The 24,732-nt window shown below is 41.6% G+C and overlaps 2 protein-coding genes across 2 annotated transcripts; one reads left to right on the top strand and one right to left on the bottom strand.

Annotated features, from left to right (window-relative positions):
* Positions 1 to 2,196: 2,196 nt before the first annotated feature.
* On the top strand, positions 2,197 to 8,291 carry LOC143292111 (uncharacterized). The gene is made up of 5 exons (XM_076602299.1): positions 2,197 to 2,366; positions 3,291 to 3,326; positions 5,022 to 5,168; positions 6,097 to 6,248; positions 6,591 to 8,291. Exons 1-5 carry the CDS (start codon positions 2,270 to 2,272, stop codon positions 6,699 to 6,701), a joined length of 543 nt encoding a protein of 180 aa, XP_076458414.1. The 5' UTR covers positions 2,197 to 2,269; the 3' UTR covers positions 6,702 to 8,291.
* Positions 8,292 to 8,749: 458 nt separating this feature from the next.
* On the bottom strand, positions 8,750 to 24,247 carry LOC143292112 (intraflagellar transport protein 70A-like). The gene is made up of 16 exons (XM_076602300.1): positions 24,108 to 24,247; positions 22,326 to 22,391; positions 21,722 to 21,931; positions 21,202 to 21,258; positions 20,454 to 20,522; positions 19,581 to 19,752; positions 19,100 to 19,228; positions 18,456 to 18,658; positions 17,529 to 17,594; positions 14,855 to 14,974; positions 14,456 to 14,593; positions 13,648 to 13,797; positions 12,711 to 12,782; positions 11,121 to 11,224; positions 10,217 to 10,425; positions 8,750 to 9,358 (listed from the first exon to the last, which is right to left on the bottom strand). The coding sequence occupies exons 1-16, from the start codon at positions 24,159 to 24,161 to the stop codon at positions 9,234 to 9,236; spliced, it is 1,944 nt and encodes a 647-aa protein (XP_076458415.1). The 5' UTR covers positions 24,162 to 24,247; the 3' UTR covers positions 8,750 to 9,233.
* Between the last annotated feature and the right edge of the window lie 485 nt (positions 24,248 to 24,732).

Genomic DNA, 24,732 nt, shown 5'->3' on the forward strand with positions numbered 1-24,732 from the left:
AAATTTGCCGTCACTGAGACTGGACAGTGTCTGTTGGTCCCCATCTGAACACGTACGTAACACTAAACGGACTAGATGAGATTTGAATCGAATCATGAAAGAGGTAAGCAACAACTCCTTGCCTCCTTGCCTCCTTCTGTACAAGGAGGCAGAAGGAGAGGACGGCAGAAGAAGAGATGGGAAGACAACATCCGGGGGTGGACAGGCTTGACGCTCGGTGACGCCCTGAGGAAATCAGAAAACCGTGAAGAGTGGAGAGGGGTGGTGGCCAGGTCAGCAGCGGTGCCCCAACGGTCTGAACCCAGACTACGGGAGAGGTGAGGTGAGGTGAGGAAGCAACAACTTGAACTCAGTGGAAAAAAACACCCACTCAACAAGAAGACAAACAACAACAAAAAACAGTGGTGCCAAAGTGTGCGGACTGATGGATAATCTTCGCCACGCCATCAGTGACACCACATCTGCTTTTAAAAGAACATAATATAGTTTCTTAAAGGGGGCTGGGGCGGGCGTTGGGGACGGGAAGAGGGGACATAATTCTAGCTGTGCATAAACCCAGGCACTGTCATCGGGGGTGGGGGTGGGGGTGGGGGGGGTTAAAAACCCATACCACAATGTAAAATATTCAACTAAAATTAAGATAAAGAAAAGCAACAAATAATTCAACAGTAAAACTAAACTGGCTGAATAAGATTATCATGAAAAATACGAAGAAGGCAACGCGGCAGTTTGATATGAAATACAACAGAAATGGTCCACGTTCAGTGAACCCATTAAAAAAAAACATTCAGTTGTGCACAGCCACACACACATGTATGCTGTCTTTCTGTCTGTCTCTGTCTGTCTGTCTATCTGTCTGTCTGTCTATCTCTGTCTCTGTCTCTGTCTCTGTCTCTCTCTCTCTCTGGGACTGGATGTAAAAAAATACACCAGTGCTTATCTATTATCCTCGAAATAAAGAATTTGTCTTGTCTTGTCTTGTCTTGTCTCTCTTCGTAATGTATATTCCTTTATAAATCTATATAACGTTCGTCATCTCTGTCTTTGTCTCTCTGTCTATCTTTGTGCCTCCGTCTCTCTCTGTCTCTCTCTTTCAAACTCCGGCTTTTTTGCTCCTACAACTATTTAAATGGCGTTATTTCTAGCACTGGTTTTTATTTCAGTGTAACATGTGCATGCTTATTTTAGTTCTTGTGTGTGTGTGTGTTTTTGTTGTTTTTTTTGTTTGTTTGTTTGTTTTTTGTTGTTGTTGGGGTTTTTTGTTTTTGTTTTTTTTGTTTTTTGTTTGGTTGGTTTTTTGTTTTCTTTTTGTTTTTTGTTGTTGTTGTTTTGTTGTGGGTTTGTTTTTGTTTTTTGTTGTTGTTTTTTTGGGGGGAGGGGGGTGTTGTTTGTTGCTGTTGTTGTTTTTTGTCACGTTTTTGTTTTGGTTTTGGTTTTGGTTTGTTTGTTTTGTTTTATTTTTTGGGTTGTCTTTGTTTGTTTGTTTGTTTGTTTTTGGTTTGTTTGTTTTTTGTTGTTGTTTTTTGTTTGTTTTTTGTTGTTGTTGTTGTTGTTGTTGTTTTGTTTTGGTGGGTTTTTTTTTTTTTTTTTTGGGGGGGGGTCTTTTTTTTCATTTATTGATTAATCATTATCTTGTCCCGTCTTAATTTTCACTTTTTGTACTCTCTCTCTCTCTCTCTCTCTCTCTCTCTCTCTCTCTCTGTGTGTGTGTGTGTGTGTGTGTGTGTGTGTGTGTGTGTGTGTGTGTGTGTGTGTGTGTGTGTGTGTGTGTGTGTGTGTGTGTGTGTGTGTGTGTGTGTGTGTGTGTGTGTTCTCTTATATCTATCTCTCTCTTCTTAATCTCATTTATTCAGTGTTGTAAATGTCAAATTCCCATTCATGTATCCATCACTATAATATACATGCTGTACTGATATAACGATTCCCCCCTTTGTTTGTGTTACTGTTTCCCCTTCGAGGGCTGGATGAAAAAAAGCATTACTGATTTTGCTTACTCTATTACCCTCAGAAAATAAAATGCATTCAATTCATTCAATTCTCTCTCTCTCTCTCTCTCTCTCTCTCTCTCTCTCTCTCTTATTCACACATCAACATTTCAAGAAGTTTCGTGGAACAGCTGCGAGACCGTGATTTTTGCAGCAGAAGAATAGTGTTGTCGGTACTTATTTCCCCTGAACTGAGCCTGACAACATTTCCGGCCAGAGGACGCCAGTCCCTGCAATCAGCAGACGTCGCGTCAGTCCTACAAGTTGAGGACAACACCACAGCCATGGCACCTCAGATCTCGCTCTTCCCTCTGCTCCTGGTCTTTTCAGCATGCCTGACTCACGCCGCGAAAACCTCAGTGCCAAAAGACATGCATCAAGGTATTTGGAACAGTGAAAGTTTTCTTTTTGGGGTGGTTGTCTCAAATCTGGGACGTACGTTTGAAGTTGTGGAAATGAGATTCCATTGTTTACACAGGCCAGAGCCACCCGTTCAGCTTCAGTGACCACAGTAATTGGATTTAATCACATTGATCTTGTATAGTAGGCAGACTTGTCAAGAATGGGCAAGTTCAGTGAAGCTCCAACAGGCAGCTCATTTGGAATTTTCTGTACGTTTTAAGCTTAAGTCATTTCATTCATGTACATGTACAAACAAACAACTTACGAAGTTCATGAGTTGTAATTCCGACGAGATTTTACACAAGAAATAATGTTTTTTGTCTGTTTGCTTGATAATGGCAATCAGAGATATCAAAGGATTAAAACTAATATCTGACAACAGTTGAAGGATTTTTTAATGCCATTGTCACACTTGAAATCATATATATGTGCATTTGCATATTATCATATATTTCAGTGCTTATTCATTTGGTCAAATAGATGTCATAACAGGATCCTGCTCTCTCTCTCTCTCTCTCTCTCTCTCTCTCTCTCTCTCTCTCTCTCTCTCTCTCATCTACATGCTCCCCCCCCACACACACACACCTCTCTCTCTATTGCTCTTTGTCTGTCTCCCCCTTTCTCTTCACACACTCACACACACACACACACACACACACACACACACACACACACACACACATGCTAATGCACACAAATACACACACACACACACACACACACACACACGTTTGCGCGCTAATGCACACAAATACACACACACATACAAACACACATATGATAAATGATACACACATATCACAATACACATCATACCAATCTATATATAAATGGATTTATAACTATTGTTATACATTTCAAATATTTATGACTGATTTGACCAGTATAATTTTCTGTTTGCAGATATGTACTGCATTGGATGTGAGATGACCATGAAGGGTGTGTATTTTCCTTCTTCTTATTTTTTGCAATTTCTTTTTTTTATCTTTCCTGTATGTGTGTGTGCTTTTGTGGGGGTAGGGTTGGAGGGGAAGGGTTGTTGTTACTGCCCCACCATCTGCATGGTTTCAGTTGCATTTCTCCCATGCAGCTCATTCTGAGTCCCCATACACAGCCACACCTGTCACAGTTTTTGTCACACCCCCAGCTGGATCTTATGCAGGGAGAGCTCTGTCAGTGTCAAGTCACTATGAGGCCATCTACCAGAGGAGACCCTGCTCTGCTGCTGGGTGACTATGATGTGTTCAATATTGCCTTTTTCCCATTCAATATAAACAGGTCGCCACCAGCTGAACCATCAATGATTTCTTTGTCATGGACTATGGAGCCAGACTGAATGGATAGAGACCAACTCTCTATGTCTTAACCATGATGGTGCTGTCAATGAAGACTTCACCACATGCACAGGCTGGAAGGTGATGAAGAACTCAAAAGTGAGATCAACATGAGAACAGGGCTAGACATTGATCCTATAGAGCTTGAGACCATTTTCATTCATGTGTGTATGGGTTTTTGTTTCATTATTGATGAAGGGCTCATTCAAGTCATCCAGGCCCTCTACGAACATTCCAGCAGTGCAGTGCTCCTCAACAATCAACAAGAACAATTCTTCCGGACCACAGTTGGAGTCAGGCAAGGGTGCCTATTATCCCCAATACTTTTCAGCATCTTTCTGGAGAGAATCATGCAAGAGGCCCTTGAGGACCACCACACTTCCATCACCATTGGCGGCAGGCCAGTCTGCAGTCTTCGATTCGCAGACGACATCGACCTCATGGGGGGCACTAACACCGAGCTCCAGGATCTAACAAACAGACTTACTACAAGAGCAAGTGCTTACAGCATGGAGGTCAGCACAGAGAAGTCAAAGGTCATGGTCAACAGCACAACTAACATCAGTGCCAACATAACCATGAATGGTGAGCCCTTGGAAGAAGTGACCAGCTTCAAGTACCTGGGAGCAACCCTGTCCAAAGATGGCACCTGCACAGCAGAAATCCGAAATAGGATTAATTCTGCAACAGCAGCAATGGCCAGACTGAAGAGCAACATCAGATTCCACACAAAATTCCTGCTTTACAAGTCACTAGTGGTCTCCATCCCCTTATATGGATGTGAGACATGGACACTGATGGCAGAAACAGAGAGAAGAATCCAAGCATTCGAAACCAAGTGCTTGAGGAGACTACTACACATCTCCTACAAGGAGCACAAGACCAATGACTATGTGCGGAACCTGGTCAGCAACCTTGTTGGGCCCCAAGAACCACTGCTGGCGACTGTCAAACGATGGAAGATGGCATGGTTTGGTCATGTCATACGACATAACACCCTCTCCAAAACCATCCTGCAAAGGACTGTGGAGGAAGGGCACAGACAGGGGTGGCAGAGGAAGAGCTGGTCCGACAACTTCAAGGAATGGACCAAAATGACGATGCCAGATCTCCTCACGACAGCTGCCAACAGAACGGCGTGGCCTCATGTTCCCCCAATGACCCCAGCGGTCGAGGGAATGAGTGAGTGAGTGGGTGAGTGAGTATGATTGGGGTGGGGGAATGAAGGGTGTGTGTGTGTGTGTGTGTGTGTGTGTGTGTGTGTGATGATGATGATGATGACCTGAATGTGGTGCCCCAGTGATGGACAGAGCGCTGAGGAACACCGCCAAAGACAGGCTGGAGGATGCAGTGTCTCAGGCCCTGGGCAATGTCTGTAAACGCGACCACTTCGACATCAGTGAATATTCACAGGACACGATCAACACAGCGTGCCAACATATCATCAGTAAGATGTTCTTTTATCACACATTTGGGTTTTTGTTTCATTTTGGTTTTCTGTTCAGTTTCAGTTTGTTTCAAGGAGGCATAAAATCATGTGGTTGGTTCCATGTATGCTTTGCCACTCCAGCTTTAAAGAATAGAAATTCAAAAACAAGGAGATACCTGACTTATGCGTAAACTCAACACTCTGGTCAGACCTTGACAGCCTACTATATTCTAACAATGAAAATATGGAACACTTAACAAACAAGTTAAATCAATTGTAAGGAAATATCTTGTGTATGTGCATGTATGATAAGGTAGTATTAAAACTTCTTTTTTTTTTTAATGATTGGACTTTGGAGGCCTTTGAATAATCTAGTAAATGAGACATTTGTAAAGATTTGTTGCCTTTTTAAATACTGATTTCCAAGATCTCTGTTCTGATTTTGTTTTTGAATTTGTTTCATGCAGGCAAAAGGACATGTGAAGACTGGATAAATTTATTAGAGCTTCCATTTTTTAATTTCTGTTCCAGTATGCCACAGTCACAGTTAACAAAATCTTGTTTTGTGTGCATGCATGTGCATGTGTATGTGATGTTGTGTAAATATGCACGTCTTTGTATTAATCTTTTTTTAGTTTGAAATTGATCGTGGTCACAGTATATAAGCAAGACACACAATAAAACAAATGTCACAACACGGATTCATCTTCTTCTTCTTCATCTACTTCGTTCACAGGCTGCAACTCCCATGTTCACTCGTATATACACAAGTGGGCTTTTACGTGTATGACCATTTCTACCCCACCATGTAAGCAGCCATACTCCACTTTCAGGGGTACAACACAGATAAAGTTTGAACCTGTTTGAGCATGAGTAAAGTTGCTATAAACTAACCCTGGTCAAGGCGACGAATCCCTGAGCAAGTGTGTTGTGTGTTGGTTACCAGAGAATTACAGGACAGAGCTGAAGAGAGAGCTGGTCAGCGAGTATGGCCGTGAGAAGAGGTCCTCCTACCTGGACCTAGTGCAGCGTGTGTGTATGATGCTGACCGATGCCTGTCATGGGGTGATGCATGATGACCACGACCATGACCCTCTGGTAGGTGTCGCGGTCACCGATTTCTCTTTGTGGATGGGACAGATGGAGTTGAGTGTGTGTGTGTGTATGCCTGGAGAATTAAATTTTTTGCTTGTATTCTTGTTCATTTATTTGACAAAAAAGTGGATGCTGCCAGATGTTCAGGAAGGAATACCATGACTAGTGTTTACAAAGACATAAAAGGGAAACCTTTCTTTGTGCACTCTCTGAATCAAAATTTTCCATCAGTCCTGGTGGCCATGATGATTGTCGTTGTCACATCGATTCAAAAAAGAAGAATATAATTTGTGTGTTCCTGAAAATCCTCAAAAATTTCAGTCAGTCTGTACCGCTGTGTTGCAGAAGGACGATGCCAGAGTGAGACTCGACCCAGAGACCAACGACTTTGTGGTGGTGCCCGGCAAAAACCTCAAGGTGGCCAGACCTGTGTCCCAGACCCGTGAGGAACTGTGAGGGGGACCCGTGTCACTGTGCCCCATGGGTACCCGTGTTGCTGTCTGTCCCATGGGTACCCGTGTTGCTGTCTGTCCCATGGGTACCTGTGTTACTTTCTTTCTGCCCCATGCATGTCTACCCCATGCACAGCTCTGTGTGATTCCCATGTCAGATGTCATTCTGTTACATCTCTCGTTACTTCTGTTCTCAGACTTCAAGATGAGGACATGGTTGGAGTGCACATTTTGTTTAGTATAAAAGCAGAATTGTGAATACATGTTAAACAGAAGAACAAACGCATATTTTGCTTCAGAGATGAGTGAACCTCTGTAGGGAACCAGTTCCATGAACTTGCATTCCATTTCTTGCACTTGTTGTTATCACTGATGGGATTTGATGTGATGGGTGGAAGGACATCTTCAATGCATTCCAAGGTTTCTTCACCACATTTTTAAGGGCAATCTGCTGAATGTGTTTGTTGAAAATTTTCCGTCCATTTTTAAGCATTTGTGGAAAATATGTTTTATTTTTTCATGGACAAACCATGAATTGTACATTTTAAGTATATTTTTGGTTATTATTATTTCCCCTTAAAAAAGGGGTCTATCAAGTGATGCCAGTTTACATGAAATAATTCTGAGTACAAAGTGTGGCATCGACTTTGAGTGTTGTGCAGATGTTTGAAAATATGGTTTTTCTATGCAGCGTAAATCAAAATTATAAGAAAGGATGATTATCCCAAAGTTAGGTAGCGGTCGTGTTGTGCAAACATGGGGGATAAACTGTTGTATCAAAAGCAAGCTGATCAAAAGTAAAGAACATGCTCAGGTCTGTGCAATTTGTTGGCGGACATTATCCACTTTAGTCACTGAACAATTGTTTATCACCTCAGTGTGTGTTTGTCTGTGTGTATGTGTGTGGTGGGTGTGTGTGGGCATGTATGTGTGTGTGGGCATATGTGTGTTTGTATGTGTGCGTCCTATGTTGTCTGTGTGTGGATGTTTGTGTGTGTGTGTGTGTGTATTTTGTGTGTGTGTGTGTTGTTGTTTTTTACAACATCAGCAGTTATTCCAATTCTACATGTCAATTTTAATCCCTCTATGCTTCAACATATTTTTTGTGGACATTTTACACAATCTTGCCCAGATTCGTCTGTCTGTGTCTTCCTTAAATAGTGTAAAAGGATTTCATTTTAAAAATGTATTGGAGCATTTTTTCAGACTGATGACAGACATTTTAATTTTTGTAATTTGAAAAAAAAAAGGTGTTTTCATTGGTCAGAGTGTTGATGCATCGTGTAGGGAGAACATACAGATGGACTTCAATTTGCTAACTGGAAGGATATTAACTCTACACTGTTTAACTCAGTTTCTGAGTGAATCTCATCTTATACTCTTTTTTATGTTATTTCCAAGAAAGAAAGCATGCATGTCCACGTTTCATAGTAAACATCACGTTTCTAGAACTACACGCTTGGTATTCCATGATGAAGTGCACCATGTATTGTTCTTCATGTTTTGATATTCATTTTTTGCTGACTTGATCATTGCCTGTGGCCTGTGTTTTACAATGCCTGGCAGTTTTGCTTTCAATAAACCCACAGTTGGCATTCAATGATGCATGTATGTTCCGAGTGTGAGTGTCTGTGTCAAACTTGCACTCCTTCTTTTATGTACATATGTGTAGTGGCCTACTGATAATGCACCCAACTAGGAAGTGAGTGTCAGTGGGTTTGAGTCCCATATACAACCCAGGATTTTTACTCTCCCCTCCCCCTCCATTACGGTGAACTGGTTGCTAGTCTGTAGAAAATTCTACTTTGATTGCAAAACGAACGCACAGACAGAAATAAAAAGGTGATGCTGCACTGTGGCGATGTGCTCTCCTCATGGACAGCCGCCAAAATTTGACACGGAGAAATCTATTGTGACATCAAGTAATACAATCACAACATAATACCTTTCTGATGTCACCTGGCAGACAAGCACCCAGCCCTGTAATCAGTCTTGTGAAAATGGACAGTTGAGGAACACACACAGCTTTTGCAACAGCTCATACTCATCATGATAATTATCACAGTGAAGTTTATTCTCAGAACAGTTCAACAGTGAATTATATTTACAGCATCAATAACAACTTCTTTTCCAGAGGGGGAAAAAAAAAAGGAATGTTAGCTCAAGTACTACCATGGTCAAGTATTATCCGTCACTGTCCTCTTGCTTCCAGTCTTTATTTCCCCCTCACAAACTGTTTCAAAGCATTTCATAATAAATAAATTAATGAATAATTTCTGGATTTTTGTTTTTCTTTAACTGACCCTCCTCCCCTGTACTAACCCTCCACCTCAGAACCACCACGTTGCAGAGATCTGTCGAGTCTGAACACTGAACTACCCACATTTTGGTCCCTGTGTTGTCCTGAACAATGACACACCCAGCTTCCTTCCCTCACACAGCAGACTGGACGACTGTGCGCGTATGTGTGCTCTGTGCAAGGCACGAACCCCCAACCCCACACTCTCACACAGCCAGCAGACAGACACAGTGGCCCTCAGTTGAGCTGCAGCAGCAGACTTTTGAGGAGGCGAGATTCATAGGAGACGGTGTTGCGTCCTGGGTGCATGGGCTCTTCCTCGAGGGGCTGTTCTATCACCGCCTTCACCTCACGTCCGTACACTGTAACACACAGTTATGTTTAGTGACATACATGTAGTCAGGCTGTTCTATCACCGCCTTCACCTCACGTCTGTACACTCTTATACACAGTCATGTTTAGAGACATACATGAAGTCAGGCTGTTCTATCACTGCTTTCACCTCACGTCTGTACACAGTAACACACGGTCATGTGTTCTTTAGAGACATACATGAAGTCAGGCTGTTCTATCACCGCCTTCACCTCACGTCCGTACACTGTAACACACAGTCATGTGTTCTTAGAGACATACATGAAGTCAGGCTGTTCTATCACCGCCTTCACCTCACGTCCGTACACTGTAACACACAGTCATGTTTAGTGACATACATGAAGTCAGGCTGTTCTGTCACCGCCTTCACCTCACGTCTGTACACTGTAACACACAGTTATGTTTAGTGACATACATGTAGTCAGGCTGTTCTATCACCGCCTTCACCTCACGTCCATACACTGTAACACACAGTCATGTGTTCTTTAGAGACATACATGTAGTCAGGCTGTTCTATCACCGCCTTCACCTCACGTCTGCACACTGTAACACACAGTCATGTGTTCTTTAGAGACATACATGTAGTCCGATACAGAAGAACCCAGTACATGAACCCAATTCAACCTTATCTGTACTACATGGGCCAGGACCTCCAAACTCTTCACCACCACCACCCCACCCTCACAACTCCCTCCAACCAACGCCCCCACCCCTGACTCTTACCCTGGTCCACCACACTCACCCTTCCCACAAACACACCACTCAACCTAACGCACCACCCTTACCTCACCTTCTGAACTCCCCCACCAACCCTTCCCCCCCCCACCCCTCCTCCCTGGAGTACTCACTCTCACAGCACTCGAGGAACTGGATGCACTCAGCGATGACGGAGTCTCGGATCATGATCATGTGCTTGGCCATGTTCTCGATGAGGGAGAGGAAGCAGCGCTTGGCATAGAACCAGGTGTCTGTGCCCAGCTTCTTGTTGTAGGGCTCCAGGCTCTTGATGACCCGCGAGATGCCAAACTCGTAGTTCCCCTTGGCGCAGTACAGCGTGCTGCAACCATCATCAACACACCAACAATAATCTAGTAACATTACGAGAGTACATATGTGAAAATGTTGAAATACCTTAAAAACTTATTGCAAATGGAAAAGTACATAGGAGAAATGTTGTAATTTTAAAAAGTACATAGATGAAATAGGAGTACATATGTGGACTGCTGACATCAAAAAGTATCTAAAAGTCACAGCTTTTGGGAAAGTACATAGGTGAAATGCTGACATCAGAAAGTACATAAAACTCAGTGCACTACAGGAGAGAATACAGGTGAAATGTTGATATCAAAAGCACCCAAAACATGAAGACAATAGGACAGAACAAAGGTAAAATATCTATATCAAAAAGTACCTGAATTTCAATGACAATACGAAAGTTTGATTATAGGTGAAATGTTTTCTTATAAAAGTATCAAAACCTCCATGACTAAGCATAGTTTCAATAATAATAATAATAATAAAAATTTTGGTATTTATAAGGCACAAAATCTTGATGAAATCAACTCTAAAAGCCCACGCTGTGGGCCATCAATCTCACGTTCCCTAACATTGAGCTAGATTTTAAAAGTTTGGGTTTTTCCCCAAAACTCAAAAGAGACCACAAGGTGAAAGCTCAAGAGGTTGGTTTTTTTGGGTGGATAGCTGGGGGTTGGAGTGGGGGCAGACGGACCGTCCGAGGGAGGAGGTACGTACCCAATGACCAGGTTGACGATACACAGGTGGTAGATCTTCTTGTCAGGGTCTTCATAGGCCACCTGCTCCTCCTCCTTCTCTATCTTCCGCATCAGCTCCTCTGCCTGAAACACACAACCTCCTGGCTTGGTACTGTCCTGCATCCCCAAACACTTCACACACACACACCCTTCTTGTGACTTCAAAACTATGTATTCATCCATACATGTATGCCTGTTTATACACATGCATACTTATCTGTCAATATCGGGACTGCTTTGATTTTGTTTTGTGTTATTAATTGTTACTATTATACTTGAAATCTGTATCTTTCACAGACTTCACCACACTTAATTTCTCTGAGATAACAAGGTGACTCTGAATCTGATTCTGATATACATATGCACACACAATACAAATGTAAACAAATGCATATAAAATAACAATGTACAAATTCATTCACAACCAAACTATATTTCCCATGAAAGATGAACACTTTGGCTAATGACAAATGATAACAATAATGATAAAAATACAGACACTGTGTGACAAAGGATTGCAGAACAGTGGGGCCAGAGGTGTGTATATGAATGGACGTGTCTGTTGTTATCGGATGCCTGACTGCTGTGTGTGTTTTCTCCCCCTTTTGCCCACCGCTTGTCCATCCCCCCATCTCTCCCCAAGCCCCCTCACTGCACTCTTCACAGCACCACAACAAGTACGTCAGGAAAGTGTAGAGAATAAGTCATTGTCTTTGTCTTCGTTTGAGCACATCACTCTTCTCTTGCTATTCACTCTCTGTCTCATGCAATATAAAGTACAAGATCAGCACTCTGTCAGAAATGCACACATAAATCTGCCCCATCCCATCTCTGTGGCTGCCTTCACCTCTACACTTCATCTTGCTCTCTAGGATCAGCTTCAGACCCACTTTGTTTCTTCCCAGATTCAAACATGCCACAATCAGCCACAGCTCTCTCTGTCTGTCTCTGGACCTTACATCGGGAACGAGCTCCTTTTATTGCTTAATAAAATCTCTGCACTCAGCTCTTTAGAGTCAGCCCTTAAAACCTACCTCTTTCCAAAATCATCCCTCCAAACCCTCCCTTGTCATGACCAGTTTCTCCAACTGTCTATCTACTCATATTTACACATTTTGTCTTCTATCCCTTTGCGTCAGAGATATGCTAGTGTGTGAAATTTGTGAATGAACGTGCTTTGATTTGTCTCTGTGCAAGATTCAGTGCTACATAAAAATACTATTCATTTATTGTTACTGGTTATTTGATCATTGTTATTATCATGTCTCTGTGGAGAAAGGCTGACCTCCTTCTGACTGGTAATGAAGTGGGACACACAATACAATTACAGAACAATATGATGCAGCACAGCACAACATACACTACTCAACACAACAATCACTGTCATGTTGAAGAAAGAAACACTTACCTCCTGACTAGTAATGAAGAGGAACAAACCAATACAATTACAATGCAATATGATGCAACACAACACAACACAACAAAACACAACACAACACACAACACAACACAACACAACACAACACAACACAACAATCACTGTCATGATGAAGAAGAAAGATGCACTGACCTCCTCATTCTGGCTGGTCATGATGTAGGATACACACAGGTTGGCCAGCACTATGGCACTGACACTCAGCAGCTGAAACAGTCATCACACATCAAACCAGTTCATGCTGTTTATAGCATTTTGTTTATATACTGATATATCTATAGCCATTTCAGGGCTCACTACCCATCAGTTCTTAAGACCAGTCAAACAGAAAATAAACTAATGTTAAAATGTCAACTAAAATAATGCTAAAAAGGTTATTCTTATCATTTTTATTTCTTGAAAGGTGAAGAAGCTCCATGGTGTGTATAGTTACTAGCAAGCAGCTTTCAGCATAAAACATCGGATTGTCTGCTGGGATCAGCATGATACCTGGCAAAAAAGATGAATGATCCCATGTCAGCATTTGGCAGTTAAAGAAACAACAACATAGCCAGCAAGCACACCATGACAACATGACAGCAAATAACGGGGCAAAATCAGCCATACATATAAAAGCCAGCTCACACACATACAAGTGAACCTGGGAGTTGCAGCCCACAAGCACAGAAGAAACCTGCAGAATCAAGGTCTGCTTCAAATACTGGCAAGGTATGGAGGAGGGGGAAGGTGTGTCCTCGCATGGCACAGATACTCCCTCAACAGACTTAGAACAACTATTGGGCTGCTTTATATGTAAAACTTACCTATGATGTTTTGTGTATCTTCATTCTTAGGTTTCTTATGTTGCTTTTTGTGTACATTAGTGAAAAATCAATTAAAAACAATTGAAAAAAATTCACATGGGCTGCTTCATTTGTCTTGTTGATGTTACAATGGCAAAGCAATCATGACATTAACTGGCTTGGGGGTAATTCCTCATCATCCTTGTCAAGCAAGGGAATGGTGTCCAGTCTAAACACATAAGCGTGAATAAAAAATCATTTTCAAAAAGCATCCTCTGTCATGGTGTTACCTGGTCGTAGTTCTTTTTGACGATGGGGTCGTAGAAGCCAGCAGCCTCCTTGTACTTGTTCTCCTGCATGAAGAGCACGTGGGCCACGTTCAGCTTCCAGGCGTCATGCTCATTGCAGAACTCCACCGACTTCCTGAAGATCTTCTCCACCTGTCAACACACAGTAAGCATTGGGAGAGGGAGTGTAGAGACATGTGTACATGGGTGGGGGTTAAGTGTGCAAGTGTCCACATGTGTGAATGCGTTCTTGTTCACAGTGTATGATTCATTATTTCTTTATTCTTTCTGGCCCGCTACTTTGGTATGGGCTGGAAACCAAATAAATCATCTTATTTTTGTTGTTCATTTGAAACATAATAAATAAAGTTTGTCAATGTCATTGTCACAAATACACATATACCAACACGCACCAAGCACCACTGACTGATGTCAATACATGCAGTATCAAATTTTGTCATATTCTTGCCTGCCTGTTTTTCACAGTCTAATGGTAACTTTATTGTTCATATTTACATCTGTTACTTCCAGAATGAGGAACCACATACATGTGGGTCATATTTCACAACATAATACAACAGAACACATAACCACTGTAGCCAGCATCTGACACCATAAAACCTCTTCCCACCCCAGGATTACACCGACCTCCGAATCTGGAATTGTGAAATCTGTGGCAGGAAGGATATTTCTGTCAGCCACTGCATCAAATAGCACCAATGACATTTGTGGGGGCAGTTGATGGGAGACCATTCTTTCACAGCACCCCACCCCCCACCCCCTCCCAGACAGCAAATGTGATTCTGCTGACCTGCTGGTAGTTCTCCATGTCCCAGTAGATCTTGGCCTGCTGCATCAGCACAGGGATATATCGCTCCAGCGCCTCGTCATATTCGTTCACCGCTCGCTTCACCGCCTCGTCATCATGGTTCTGTCGTGCCTCTTGGACCTGGAAATACAAAAAGACATTTCCTGTCAATCTAGGTGTCACTGTCACTTACAGTGCAAGTTTCAAAAGTATTGTGAATTCTTTTGTTTGGAATGAAAGAAAACAGAATAATCAGCATAGATTCAAATATATGTGTGTGTGTATGAGTTTGCATGTGCATATGTGTGTGTGTTTATGCGTGTATGCAAGTATGTATGTATGTATGTGTCTCTGTGTGCATGAGTGTGTACGTATGTGTGTGCAAGGACAGCAAGCACAGACCTGTTTGGTCAGTTTGCGTAGTGTCTCTGTCTGTTTGGTGGCCATTTCGTCCAGTTTGCGGTACGCCTCTTCTGGTGACGTCTGCCGTGTGATCACTGCTTCCAGGAAGTCGTACAGGTACTGCACAGGTGTCACACACACTGACCATCACTATCATCTTCCACACTGATCACAGCTTTTATCTCCTTGGTGTGATGTCACTCAAACTACTGACTTTTTTTTTTTTAACATGGTTTATTCAGTTCAAAAGTATAACAGGGTAAGCAATCACACTGTCTTATTTTGGAAGCTGAAATGACATTTATTACAATTCATCGGAAAACAACAATAAAAATGTTGGCAAACAAAGTAAACAAAAGCAACAGAATGTGTAGAGAAACATAAATAATATCCCTTGTCCAATATTAATCATAATAAAATGACATTAAAAAACAAAACTCTTACCTCAACTGAAAACATGTCATTTCCAATTCATGCACCAATAGCAAGTGACAATTAATTATCTGCTTTAACAAAGAATGCTGCATAAGAAATTTTAAAGTATGTAAAATGTTCCATGAAAAAAGAAGGAATATCTGTTTCCTGACTCTCTCAAATGTAACAGGCAGAACTGTACATTTCTCCTTGGTACACCACACTCCACTTAAAACACTGATACCTGTAATGCATGCCCAAACATATACACAAATTCATGCAGACACACAAAGTAAATTAAGAAAGAAAAGATATAAGATCTACCTTCCTCTTTTATCACTTTTTCTTTCACATGAATGACCCAGATCTGCATTGCCAACACAGTGACAATGGACTAATTACCAAATATGTTCAATTCAAACACATTCACACTTCATGTTCACTCCAGCTATGTTCAAATGACAGCATTCACAGTGAGCACCACCACCACCACTCCCAAACACTGCTACAGCCACACGCCCCACAGGAGACACACACACACACACACACACACACACACACACACACACACAATGTTAGCAACAACCACCAATCAGATCAGTTCCTCCATCTCCACAGCATAAAATGTCCCCCCAAACTCCACTCCCCACCCTGTGAACAAACCTTTCTGGCTTTCTGAGCCTCCTACATGAAAAAACAACACAACTTCTATAATCACACAACACACTTTACACACCTCAACACATGTTGTGACAATACAGCATTTGTACACCTTAACATGCTATTCACACACTGTGACATAGCATCCATTCACTCACCGCAATGCTTTCCCACACATCAACATCGTATTTACACGTCACCCCTAAAACTGCGATTCAGTCACCAAGACACACCGTAGCATTCATTCACTCACACAATACACCATCCACACACCAGAACTCTACACCATTCATAAAAGCGGACGACTTACAAAGTCATATCAGATACTTTACTTCCCACAAAACAACCACAGCTGAATCATGATTATGTAATGACAATAAACAGCAATAGATAGTACTAATACCATAATGGCACTTACTTCCCATATCACAGACTCTAAGTGCCTCCCATGAAACAATACACAGAAAATGGTATATAAAGGCATACAACAACACAAGAAGACATACAAGGTGTAAAAAAAAAAAATATATATATATATATTTATTGATTTCATACAGATAGATAGAGATAGACATATATAGATACACAGACAGATAGATCATATAGATAGAAAGAGAGAGATATGTAGATAAGATATAGGATAAATATGTATAGAAATTATAGAGATAGATAGATAGATCGGGAGATATATATATATATATATATATATATATATATATATATATATATATATATATATATATATATATATATAGATTGATATAGATATAGATACATAATATATGTATGTATGTATGTGTGTGTGTGTGTGAAGACAATAATAGTTACATCACTGACTGACAGTCACCATACTGAATCTGCACATCACCTGTGGTGCACAACAATTTCAAATACATTATCTCCCTTGCAGCACACAGTTTTACTGTGTTCCATTCACAGAGGATTCCCATGAACAAACAGGCAGATGGCATGTTGATAAAAAAAATATCAACTAACCAGCCAACAACGTGAGCAAGACAAGGTTATCATGCAGATTAGAGCAATTTTAGAAGGGTACACGTGCCAAGTTCTTAAAGCACTGGACTTTCAATCTGAGAGTCCTGGGTTTTGAATCCTTGATACATTGCCTGGTGGGTTAAGGGTGGAGATTTTTCTGATCTCACTGGTCAACAGATGTGCAGACCTACTTGTACCTGAACCCCAAATGGGTATATTTGCATGGAGATTATTAACTACACACGTTAAATATCCCCTAATCCATGTCAGACTTCAGACGGTTATGGAAACAAGAACACACCCAACATGCACACCCCAGAAAACAGAATATGGTTCCTACATGGCAGAATAAAGACAATAATGTACATGTATGAGCCCATTCATATATGTATACAAGTGAATGTGGGAGTAGCAGCCCAAGAAACACAGAAGATGAAGAAGGCAAATAAAATGAAGAATTTCGTACTGAACTTCTAATCAATGCCAAAGTTAAACTGGATATCCTAGATTTTCTTTTGAAAGCAAACCAATAAACATGGCAATATTTGTACACATGGAAGAGACAGCCACTGTGCAAGACACAGGTGTAGGTGACAATACTCACAGGTGTCAAGTATTTATAGGTCAGGTGAGCGTTTTCTGCCAGAACATCAGCTGCCAGGTCATAGTACTGTCAACACACAATCACAGGGTCAGGATGTACAAAAAAGTCTTCTTTCTACATCCATTAAAATATGTCCTGTGCAACTGACATCTGTGTGAAACTTGTTATTGCAATTCCCTGTCAGACAATACATTTGCCCCTAATCTCAAAATATTCAATAGCCCCTAGAAATATCTTTGGAGTCATTGTGAACATGTGAGTGGCTGTTACCAGATGAGGAATATCCATCTGCAACAAATCTGGATCTACTCTACAAATGACAGATAGGCTGGTGGGAACTGTAAACATTTGTTTCATGAAAAACACCTGATCTTTCTCTCTACACACAAAAAATCAGCAATATGCCTATACTTTTTAGCAAATTAACATTACTGACTTATATTCTCAGTAACTTTCCCACAATTCAAAGTGAAATACTTCAACAATTGAGAATTACATTGACTTCTGGGTTGATTTGAAGCATCAGACAACAGCTTCAATGCCCTTCTCTGCCAAACAGCTAGAATAACACCCCCTCTTTGATAACATAGCAACTCACTGAACACAGATGGTAACAGTAACATTCCCTGTCAAATAACACCCACCCACACCATGGTGGTGTATTTACTTATTTGTTTTGTCCTATTATTTTATTTCATTTTTATGTCTATGTTTCACACAAAACTACAACAGACTCTCAAGACCTGATCAGCATGTTGGGTTTCTGTGAAGGTCAGACATCTGCTGCCTTTTTTTTTCTTTTACTTTTTTTTCTTTACAGCAGATGACTGTGGTGCAGCATATATGGATCTGTCCGCAAGGTCCTGATATCTCTTTGAAACTAAAACTGAGAAAACAAAAATGGTGGTGTGCCGACAGAGCCCTGACCTCATACTTGACGTACAGCACCAGCAGGTTGCCAAAGGTTTCCGGAGGGAATGGGTTCTGCTGCAGGAGGAACTGCATCTTCTGGAAGCCCTTAGAGGGCTCCGCCTCCATGTTCATCAGGGCCTGGTTGTGGAGGGACACCGCGTCCAGCTCCTCCTCTGACCTGGGCGGCATGTCTGTCAGCGCCTCACACGCCGCATCAACTGAACATCACACACACACAGCATAAGATATATAATCTATGTGTTGTTTCCAGCATCAACTGTAAGTCACACACAAAGTGCTCTTACATCTATATTGTGTGTCTTGTATTCATCAACAACTGAAACTCACACACAAACACATCCACACACATGCACGCACACATACACACATTCACATGTACACACACACATAATTACACACACACTTTCATACACACACCCATACCCACACCCCTACACACACATCACACTCACACATGCACATGTACACACCCATACACACACATGCACACTCTGCAGCCTATCTGAATTCACCATTACAGTTCTTAAGCTGGTGTTCAACAGACAAGAGATAGGACTGGGGAAATGGTGGGAGGGGTTAGATACACACAGTTCTTCAGCTGGTGCTGAACACACATGAGAGAAACAGACACTACGTACAGTTCTTCAGCTGGTATTCAATGGCTGCCTTCAGGTTAAAGGCCTCCACCAGGGCTGTCTCATGCAGCGTCATGGAATTCCCCACGCTGCGCACGTCTATCCCCTCCGTCGTCATGCCAACGCTCAGCTCTGAAAACACACAGCCACATTCCATTCATCTCCTTGTTTATGTGAGGACCATTCACATACCAATGACGCAACATTCCACATACAAACAAGTTTGTGCACGCTCAAACATGCAATCAAACACAAACACACACACACAACCAGTTGCTGAGGCATATTAGTCAATAAGCTGCTAAGCAAAACAGAGATGTGTTTCAGAGTGATTTTTTAAACTGAACAGGGAATCCATGTCATGGACTAAGACTGACAGTGTGTTCAGTACTGCTGGGCCAAGAGACAGGAGAAAGAATACTGAGCCAATGGCACTGCACCTTTTCCTCCCTTTCACCTCAGCTGAACACTGTCCAGTCCATACCTGGGTGTTCTCTGATGCCCCTTTCGATGATGTCGGCGATGTGTTTGAGAGCGGGGGCATACTGTTTCATCATGTAGTGACACAGGGCGATGTTGTACGACAGGTCTGCCTTGTAACCCACCACCTGCATAGCCGCAGAGAACTTCTGGCATGCCTCCTCGTATCGCCCTTCCTGTTACAACACAACACACATCATGCAATAATATAATAATAATGATAATAATAACAATAATGCGGACTGATGTTCACACCGCCCAGAAAAGACAGCTTGTGGTGTTTACAATAAAAAGTATACAAATATAAACATATATGCATCAAGTACACCATACACAAACATGCGCACACACAAACACACCACATGACCACCTGAAGTTCAACAAAAACTTTTTTTTTTTATGTCAATAAAATGGTAGGCAGAATGGAAGAGGTGTGTTTCAAAAGACTTTTTCACAACATATTACCCTTCCTGTTGTATCAGAAAATAATACTGTTTAATTTTTCCTTACACCAGTAAATTGATACAGAAATCTGTGTGATAAAAGAACAGTAATATAAATATCCAAAAGAAAAAGAAAATGGAACAAAAGGGATGGGAAGTATACATGTAGACTGAGACAAGGACGCAGAAAGAGACAGACTGAGAGAGACAGAGAGAGAGAAGTAAGGGTGAGAGCTAGAGGGTAGAGAGAAAAAGTGATGGGGAAAGAGAGACAGAGTCAGAGAGTGAGAGAGAAGGAGTTAGAGATAGGGGGGAGACAAAGTAAGAGCGAGAGAGTAGTCCAGGGAGATTGAAAAACAGGGAGAAAGAGTGAAAGACAGACAGACAGAGAGACAGACAGAGAGAGAGAGATATGCCAGAAGACCAGCAATGACCTTGTACAGCAGACAGCCAAAGTTGATCTCTGTGTCTGGGTCATCTGAGGGACACTGTTCCACAAGACTCTGCACACACATACACCAGGTCGTTCTATTCTGAGTACCACTTTAACCAGCTACTCCTGTCTTCAGAAACAGTATCTTTTATCACCATTTCTGATAAACTCTGCCCCTTTTCAAACAAATCACAAAACAACATATCTGAAAATATTACATGGGTAGTCTACCATTACAGAAAGAACAGTTAGAAAATTCATGTAAAAATGGTCATGATGAAATAATGAAATAAAACACATAGACTCGCAATACAAAACTGGTATCAGGTAACCTGGACTATGAGAGAGAATGTGTTTCTCAATACATTATCACTTGCATCATCTATTTCACTTCCAGCTCAAACTGGGACATAATCATTGAATTAGGATAGACATCCATGATAAAGGAGGACTATTATTAAATGTTAAATATCAGTGGTCATCTTGAACCTTCCTTTTAATTTTTTTTTAATTTTTTTTTTTACTATAATGCTATCCTGACTGTGGTGCAGGACTGAGCTGATAACAAAGGAAGGTATGTCAATGTGTATGAAATTCAAACAGCAGAAATTATTTTCCTTGTATATATCATGAATTTATTCTATTCTTTGCTCTGTCTGGCAAGCCAAACTAAAAATACTGGGGGGGGTTTCTTATGCTCTGATATTGTAAGACAAATACATGTTTATAAAGAAACTTGTAAAGTTTACCTTAGCACCTGGTAAATCCTCCTCTCCATATTTGATGGCTGCCTGCAGTTTGGTGATCTGCAACAGAAACCATCACCAACACTCTTGTTAGATTTAAGTTGTATGTGTAGACTATGAAAGGCCTAGTAATTTAGTCTTGTGTTTTATTGGATTTGTTCTGTGCATATGTGTGTGTGTGTGTGTGTGTGTGTGTGTGTGTGTGTGTTTCCCTTGCATATACATATGTATGCGTGTGTGTGTGTGTGTGTGTTTGTGTGTGTGTGTGTGTGTTGATGTGTATGTGTGTGTGTGTGTGTGTATGTCTGTGTCTGCATGTGTGTGTGTGTCTGTGTGTGTGTGTGTCTGTGTGTTCCCGTGCATGTATGTCTGTGTGCACATGGTGTATGTGTGTGTTTATTTGCATATGCATACATCCCTCTGTGTTTCTCCGTCTCAGTGTGTGCACGTCCACACAGCATGTGTATAGCACAGTATGTGCACACTGTCAGTGACTGATATCCAGCAGAAGTGCAGCACTGACCTGTCCCTGGTACTGCGGCTGATCGATCTGACAGGCCACCTTCATGGCCTCCTGGAAGAGGCAGGCCTTGTAGAGGGACTGGGCATAGTACAGCCGGTACTCCTCCACCTCGGGGTGCAGTGTTGACAGCTGCTCGTAGCAGTCCGACGCGTTGACAAAGTCCTGCATCTGGTAGTACGTGTATGCCAGCACCGACAGGGCCGCACGCGACTGCACAGTCATTACAACACAATACAATACAGTACAGTACAATGCTAAACAATACAGTACAGTACATTAAAGTACTTTTTTTTTTTTTTATTATACATCAATTTTGATATATCATTCTTATACAGTTTTTCTTCATCCAACTGGAAATAATTTGTGTACCCAGAGGCTCTTCACATACACCACACAATCTCTCAGCCCACAGTCAAGCCTACTGCACACATAAAGTAGCATGACAAATGTTGAACTAAAAGGTCCAAACAGTAAAACACATCAAGTTGAAGAAAGAGTGTGAAGCCCTGACACAAAAAAGGGGCTAAAAATACATCACACATTACATGACCTTAAAGGCACAAACAGAATAACTTCAGCAAGACACCATGAGTGTGACACATACCCGAGGATGACTCTGCAGTTGATGATTCAGAATCTGGACAGCCTCACTGTAGCGCTGATCTTTTATCTGGAAAAAAGAAGAAAAGTCATTCACTGCTTGATGGGGGCTAGGGTGGGGGCGTGCGGAACCCATAAATATTCAAGTTGGAACATCTTTTTTCCTTTCAACTACACCACTCTGCCAATTACATTATCAAAACAAAAACAAAACCAAGGTGAGGACAGACACCGTCAACGACTTCCCGTTTGCTGATGACTGCGCTCTCAATGCTGCCTCCGAAGCTGACATGCAACACAGCATAGACAAGTTCTCTGCTGCCTGTGACAACTTTGGCCTCACAATCAGCACAAAGAAGACTGAGGTGATGCACCAGCCAGCTCCAGGAAAGCCTTTTGTTGAACCAAACATCTTCATCAATGGGCAGTGACTGAATGCGGTGGACAAGTTCACATACCTGGGCAGTACACTCTCTCACACAGTTGTCATCGACAACGAGGTGAATGCCAGACTCGCCAAAGCCAGCACTGCCTTCGGCAGACTCCATAAGAATGTTTAGAACAGGAGAGGCATCACCTTGGAGACGAAGCTCAAGTATACAAGGCCATAGTTCTCACCACACTGCTCTATGGATCTGAATCATGGACGGTCTACAAACGCTATGCCAAAAAGCTGAACCACTTCCACACCACCAGCCTCAGAAAACTTCTCGGCATAAAGTGGCAAGAGAAGATCCCTGACACAGAGGTGCTCACTCGTGCAAACTTGCCCAGCATCTAAACCATCTTGATGCAGGCCTAGCTGCGCTGGGCAGGCCATGTAGTTCGCATGCCAGACCACCGTCTCCCCAAGAAACTGCTGTACGGTGAACTCCAACATGGCAAGCGCTCCCATGGAGGCCAAAAGAAGCGCTTCAAAGACACTCTGAAAGCTTCTCTCAAGGCCTTCAACATCAGCCACAACACATGGGAGCTGAATGCAATGGACAGACCAAAGTGGCGTTCAGCTGTCCACAAAGGCGCCAAATCCTGTGAGGCCAACAGAATCGCTGCAGCAGAGCAACGCAGACAGGCCAGGAAAAGCAGTGCCAGCAAGTCCCCGACAGCCACCACCATATTGTGTCCACACTGCGTCAGAACCTTCCGGGCGCGGATTGGCCTGACCAGCCATCTGCGCACCCACAGAGCCCAACCCACCCACCCCCAGGATGACTAGATGTCCTCATCGATCCCGATGGACAAACCATAGTAGTAGTAGTAGTAGTAGTAGTAGTAGTAGTAGTAGTAGCAGTAGAAGCAATAGTAGTACTAGTACTAGTAGTAGTTCTACATGTGTTGTGGTACATTTTTTAAGCATATGGTGTTGGTTTTCTGTTAACAAGAAGTACTGAAATTATTTCATTCTTAATGTAAGAGACACTGTAGTCTGTTACTGAATTCTTTTTTCTCTTAGATTTGTTCTGCAATGCTGAATAAATAAATAAATAAATAAATCACCAGCAGTGTCTTGCAATCATTATAAAACGTTTTTGAAAACAAGTTCATTAAATCTTTATTTGCTAAAAAAAATTGTGAATTAAATCTCTTTGAATGTATCTTCCCTTAATCGAGAGAAAATTCATTCTAATCTTTCATTACAAGACATCAGGGGAACATGATGATGATGATGATAATGATGACGATGATGATGGTGATAACGATGCCAATATGATGATGATTCTGAATATTACTTGCTAATTTCTTCTTTAAAAATTCCAAACTGATCTCACTTTAAAGACACACTTACAAGTCCATATATTGTCGAGGTATATTCCCCTTCTTTCATCTGCAAATGCGCCATGATTGTCTTGTTTTGAGAAACTATTCCAGATAATGTTCCAGCCTCCTCAGAACTTTCATGTGTTTAGGTTGACAACCAAAAGGAATTTCCTCTTACGCGCATGCTCTAACCGGGCACATCAAAAAACCAAGAGCAATAACGAAAAATGAAAAATAATTTTGAAAATTCTCATGTTTGTTGTTAACTTGTAATGTTACAATATTTTATTTCATGCTTTCCTATGTAAGTTTATATTCAACTAGACCATCATGACAATAATTACTTTAAAATGTAGCCATTATCGTTTCAGCTGTAAGAATTAAGATCATGAACGATCTTATTACTGCAATGCTATTGAAATATACGGCAATACGGCATCGTGTCGCAGAGGAGCCGTGTTTTCGAAAATGACACTACACGGTACTAAAATGATGATACAAAGAAGTACTATGATACTGCAAGCATATAACATCATAAAGCCACATTTAGAGCTGTAATCTGATTCCGGTAATCACCACAATTATACAGCCTGTCTATGAACAGTACATCAGTCTCAGTTGTCACGGTTGCGTTTATTTTCAAAGTAAAAAGT

The sequence above is a fragment of the Babylonia areolata genome, chromosome 18, assembly GCF_041734735.1.
Source record: "Babylonia areolata isolate BAREFJ2019XMU chromosome 18, ASM4173473v1, whole genome shotgun sequence".
Taxonomy (NCBI): domain Eukaryota; kingdom Metazoa; phylum Mollusca; class Gastropoda; order Neogastropoda; family Buccinidae; genus Babylonia; species Babylonia areolata.

Bases quoted from the DNA above. Each gene is read 5' to 3' on its own strand.
- LOC143292112 (XM_076602300.1), bottom strand. From the start codon at position 24,161: ATGGCGCATTTGCAGATGAAAGAAGGGGAATATACCTCGACAATATAT. The intron at 22,392-24,107 runs GTAAGTGTGTCT...TCTTTTTTCCAG, and splicing joins CCTCGACAATATATGGACTT to ATAAAAGATCAGCGCTACAG. The intron at 17,595-18,455 runs GTCAGGGCTCTG...GTGTGTTGACAG, and splicing joins TGCTGTACGTCAAGTATGAG to TACTATGACCTGGCAGCTGA.
- LOC143292111 (XM_076602299.1), top strand. From the start codon at position 2,270: ATGGCACCTCAGATCTCGCTCTTCCCTCTGCTCCTGGTCTTTTCAGCA. The intron at 5,169-6,096 runs GTAAGATGTTCT...GTTGGTTACCAG, and splicing joins AGCGTGCCAACATATCATCA to AGAATTACAGGACAGAGCTG. The intron at 6,249-6,590 runs GTAGGTGTCGCG...GCTGTGTTGCAG, and splicing joins ACCACGACCATGACCCTCTG to AAGGACGATGCCAGAGTGAG.